General features: G+C 53.7%; 1 protein-coding gene across 4 annotated transcripts in view; it reads left to right on the forward strand.

Moving 5' to 3' along the window:
- The window catches only part of tiam2b (TIAM Rac1 associated GEF 2b), a 31414-nt gene that overhangs the window by 25051 nt on the left and 1363 nt on the right, over positions 1–5000 (forward strand). For all 4 annotated transcript variants that reach the window (XM_028396790.1, XM_028396788.1, XM_028396789.1 and 1 more), the window contains 11 exons: positions 1817–2005; positions 2289–2357; positions 2452–2577; positions 2697–2805; positions 2879–3058; positions 3393–3511; positions 3851–3959; positions 4038–4096; positions 4287–4377; positions 4505–4592; positions 4711–5000. The exon at positions 4711–5000 is cut by the window's right edge and continues 1363 nt beyond it. In XM_028396790.1, the coding sequence (XP_028252591.1) occupies positions 1817–2005; positions 2289–2357; positions 2452–2577; positions 2697–2805; positions 2879–3058; positions 3393–3511; positions 3851–3959; positions 4038–4096; positions 4287–4377; positions 4505–4592; positions 4711–5000 (1429 nt within the window). The remainder of the gene's footprint in view (positions 1–1816; positions 2006–2288; positions 2358–2451; positions 2578–2696; positions 2806–2878; positions 3059–3392; positions 3512–3850; positions 3960–4037; positions 4097–4286; positions 4378–4504; positions 4593–4710) is intronic.

Below are 5000 nucleotides of genomic sequence, written 5' to 3' on the forward strand. Positions count from 1 at the left end.
TCCTCCAGTGATTCTCCTCAAACTCTTCTGCTGGAATCCTTTCCCACAATCCTCTTGTGCTTCCTGGAGCTCCGTTCTCCTCTGTGTCACATGACCTGTGGTGAGCCTGATAATCCAGGCTTAGACTGTCAGGAGTGCGTGGAGTGTCCGTCAGTAGTCACAGCAGAGGGGATTAATGGCGTCCAGAAACACAGAGAACTTGTAGATGTCGTTTGGGGCCAGCTCCTCCTCCTCTTCCTCTGGTGGTGGCAGCGGTAACGGCTCCCGGAGGCGACCTTTGACCTCGACTGCAGCGTCCCTATCGCCCTGCTCCCTCACCATGGGTGCTCTGTGCTGGGTGCTGCCACTGGAGGAAGATGAGGAGACACTAGAGGAGGAAGAGGAAGAGGAGGAGGAGCTCCCAGGAGTCGGGCTGGTTGAGCGAGTGGTGGGGCTGTTGGATGAGACGGCCTGCTGTCTGGGCTGCCAGCGGCCTGCTGACGGCCTCATGCTGCTGGTAAACCGGCTGTGTCTGTTTTTTATCCTTAGGTTTGTTTGTGTTGGATGTCTCTGCTCTGGTTGGATGTGTTGGATGTCTCTGCTCTGGTTGGATGTGTTGGATGTCTCTTCTCTGGCTGGATGTGTCTCTGCTCTGGTTGGATGTGTGTCTGCGTGTCTGCTCTGGTTGGATGTGTGTCTGCGTGTCTGCTCTGGTTGGATGTGTTGGATGTCTCTGCTCTGGTTGGATGTGTCTCTGCTCTGGTTGGATGTGTTGGATGTCTCTGCTCTGGCTGGATGTGTCTCTGCTCTGGTTGGATGTGTGTCTGCATGTCTGCTCTGGTTGGATGCTCTGGTTGGATGTGTTGGATGTCTCTGCTCTGGTTGGATGTGTTGGATGTCTCTTCTCTGGCTGGATGTGTCTCTGCTCTGGTTGGATGTGTGTCTGTGTGTCTGCTCTGGTTGGATGTGTTGGATGTCTCTGCTCTGGTTGGATGTGTCTCTGCTCTGGTTGGATGTGTTGGATGTCTCTGCTCTGGCTGGATGTGTCTCTGCTCTGGTTGGATGTGTGTCTGCGTGTCTGCTCTGGTTGGATGTCTTTGCTCTTGTTGGATGTGTTGGATGTGTCTGCTCTGGTTGGATGTGTCTCTGCTCTGGTTGGATGTGTGTCTGCGTGTCTGCTCTGGTTGGATGTCTTTGCTCTTGTTGGATGTGTGTCTGCATGTCTGCTCTGGTTGGATGTCTTTGCTCTTGTTGGATGTGTCTGCTCTGGATGGATGTGCGTCTGCTCTGCTTGGATGCTGTGGTTGGATGTGTTTGTTGTTGGCTGAAGCAGGTGGAGCTGTCTGAGGCGTCCCGCTCTTCTGGCTCGGTGGCTGCAAGACTTGTCAGCAGTTCATTAGAGGCTGGCAGCTCTGATTAGGATGATGAAGGGGGCTAAGAGCTCCGACAGGATCAGAGCAGCTTCTCTGATCACTTTCACCTCATGGATTAAACTGCTGATCCACACTTGATCTGTCATGAAGTGTTTGGAAACTATTGACCCACTAAACAATTAAATAGAAATAAAGAGTTCACTCCAACAAGACTCAGTAAAAACTAGAAGTCCTGTCCTCCTCAGCACCCAGCAGGACGCCATGATGGAGTCACATGACCAACACTCAGAGTCTCTGTCTGACCTGCAGCTTCTGCAGCTGGTGTGCAGAGGCTGGTTTCCATAACGTCATGTTGCAGTGAGCAGTGAGCCCACACTGCCTGATCATGTGACAGGAGGGACACACACAGAGTGGGTTAAAGTTGTGTTACGGATGCTCATCTCTGTGTCTGCCTCCCTCTGTAGAACGTGGAGCATGTCTGCTCGCTGTACCAGACCTTCCCAGAAGCCCCTACGTCGGACCCAGCCGTCCCTAAAAACCCATATAGCAGAGAGGCTGGCCCCCAGCCGGCGAGCCCCGCCCACCTGAGCATGTGTCAGCGTCTGCGTAAAGTCATCCAGGAGCTGGTGGACACCGAGAAGTCCTACGTCAAGGTCTGAACACTGTGTGTGTCTGTGTGTGTGTGTGTCTCTGTGTGTGTGTCTGTGTGTGTGTCTGTGTTTGTCTGTGTGTCTGTGCGTGTGTCTCTGTGTGTGTGTCTGTCTGTGTGTGTCTCTGTGTGTGTGTGTGTCTGTGTGTCTCTCTGTGTATGTCTGTGTGTCTCTGTCTGTGTGTGTGTGTGTGTCTGTCTGTCTGTCTGTCTGTCTGTGTCTCTGTGTGTGTGTGTCTGTGTGTGTCTCACACTGAGTGGACAGCTCTCCTCTCTGTCCCCTTCAGGACCTGGTCTGTCTCTTCACCATCTACCTGACGCCCCTGCAGAAGGAGACCTTCCTCAGCACAGACGAGGTATGAGCTAGAGTGTCTGTAGTGATGTCGGGTTTTGTGGGCGTGTCTCACCGCCGTGTCTCACCGCCGTGTCTCACCGCCGTGTCTCTCTCAGATGGAGGCGCTGTTCGGCAGTCTGCCGGAGATGTTGGACTTCCAGAAGGTTTTTCTGCAGACGCTCGAGGAGAGAATCGCCGCCTGTCCCAACTTCAGCCGCCTGGAAACACCTGAGCAGTTCCAGGTAAATTCTGCTGCTTCAGGCTGTTTCATGTTTTATTGATTAAAGTATTAAAAGTATTAAAAGTACATATTTCCGTGACGTTTCTCCGTCTGATGGTAGTTTCCTCTGCTCTCTCTCAGAAGCTCCTCTTCTCGCTGGGCGGATCTTTTCTTTACTACGCCGACCACTTCAAGCTCTACAGCGGCTTCTGTGCAAACCACATCAAGGTCCAGAAGGTTCTGGAGAGAGGTGAGCGTCTGACCTTCTACCTGATGATGACACTCATCCACTCCGTTTAATCTGTCAACCATCTTTGATGCAGCGAAAACAGACGCAGCTTTCAAGCACTTCCTGGAAGCCCGAAATCCAACCAATCAGCACTCATCCTCTCTGGAGTCATACCTGATCAAACCCGTTCAGAGGGTTCTGAAGTATCCACTGCTGCTCCGAGAGCTGGTGTCCCTGACCGACCCCGAGAGCCCCGAACACACACACCTGACAGGTAACACACACACCTGACAGGTAACACACACACCTGACAGGTAACACACACACACACCTGACAGGTAACACACACACCTGACAGGTAACACACACACCTGACAGGTAACACACACACACACACACACCTGACAGGTAACACACACACCTGACAGGTAACACACACACACACACACACCTGACAGGTAACACACACACCTGACAGGTAACACACACACCTGACGGGAAACACACACTCATTGTGGTAGCTTCCAGCAGCTGTACTCAGCAGCCTGCAGGTGGCGCTGTGTGTGTAGGACAGTTTGATCACTGCACTTCCTCTGCTGTCCACACAGAGGCGCTAAGAGCCATGGAGAAGGTGGCGACTCACATCAACGAGATGCAGAAGATCTACGAGGACTATGGCTGCGTGTTCGACCAGCTGGCTGCAGAGCAGAGCAGGCCTCACAGACAGGTACACACACACGCGCAGAGACACACACAGAGACACACACACACACGCAGAGACACACGCAGAGACACACACACACACGCAGAGACACACACAGGTACACACACGCAGAGACACACACAGAGACACACACACACACGCAGAGACACACACAGGTACACACACACACACGCAGAGACACACACAGGTACACACACACACACGCAGAGACACACACAGGTACACACACACACACACACACGCAGAGACACACATAGGTACACACACAGGTACACACACACGCAGACACACACACACAGAGCGACTGGTTTTTAATGGGGCCTCTCTCTCTCTCTCTCTCAGGTGACGGAGATCTCCATGGGCGAGTTTCTGGTTCATTCGTCGGTTCTTTGGTTGAACCCTCTGCCAAGTCTGGGACGCCTGAGGAAGGAGCCCGAGCTCACACTGTTTGGTGGGTCTCGGTGTGTGTCTGTGTGTGCGTGTGCAGTAGGATGTGTTGGTTAATATGGCTGCTCCTGTTGTGTTTCAGTGTTTAAGCGAGTGGTCATCCTGGTTTATCGAGACAGCAGCAGAGTGAAGAAGAGGACGGTGAGTCTTTTACCCCACAGGTTCTCCACAGGCTGCAGCGTTACCGGACACATCTGAGATGAAGCTAATAACGTCTGTACAGATGTCTGATAGAAAATCTTCTCAGTTCAGCGGGGTTGTTGTTGTGTATGTTTTCCTGTTGATCAATAATCTGTAATAATCACATACAGTTGTGTTTTCTGTCTGACAGACCGGCACACGCTCAGCTGATCTGGACCCCTTCAGGTTCCGCTGGTTGATCCCAGTTTCAGCGGTTCAGGTCAGACCGGCCAACATCGCAGGTGAGTGTGTGTGTCTGACACTGAGCTGTGTGTGTGTCTGTCTGTGTGTGTCTGTGTGTCTGACACTGAGCTGTGTGTGTGTCTGTCTGTGTGTGTCTGTGTGTCTGACACTGAGCTGTGTGTGCAGGCTCTGAGGACCCCTGTGTGTGGGAGCTGGTTCACAGCAGGTCAGAGGTGGAGGGTCGCCCGGAGACGGTGTTCCAGCTCTGCAGCAGGTATCATGTGACCAGTGTTTCATTCTCCTGAACCTCCTGGATCAGGCAGAGTGGCTAAAGACCCCTCAGAGGGTCCTGCAGTGGAGACAGTCCCTGACCCCTGCTGTTTGTGTTTCAGCGGTCTGGAGACGAAGGCCAGCGTGCTGCGAGCTCTGCGCTCCCTCCTCAGAGAGCGAGCGCCCTCCGGCTCCCTGAGGACCAAGCTGTCCACGGCGGAGAGGAGGAGGCAGCAGCGCTGCAAGAGGACCACTACTCGTCCACCGGACGACGGCTGCAGACACGATGGCGTCCTGGGAGACACTTGCTCGGAGCCCCTGCTGCCCAGCCGCACCTCCGCTGGCCCCGCAGGAAGGAGGAGCAGACTGTGCTCCCTGACCGGTGAGCTGGAGGCCCAGCTGCAGAGACTCC

Source organism: Parambassis ranga, chromosome 24 (assembly GCF_900634625.1).
Source record: "Parambassis ranga chromosome 24, fParRan2.1, whole genome shotgun sequence".
Classification (NCBI taxonomy): domain Eukaryota; kingdom Metazoa; phylum Chordata; class Actinopteri; family Ambassidae; genus Parambassis; species Parambassis ranga.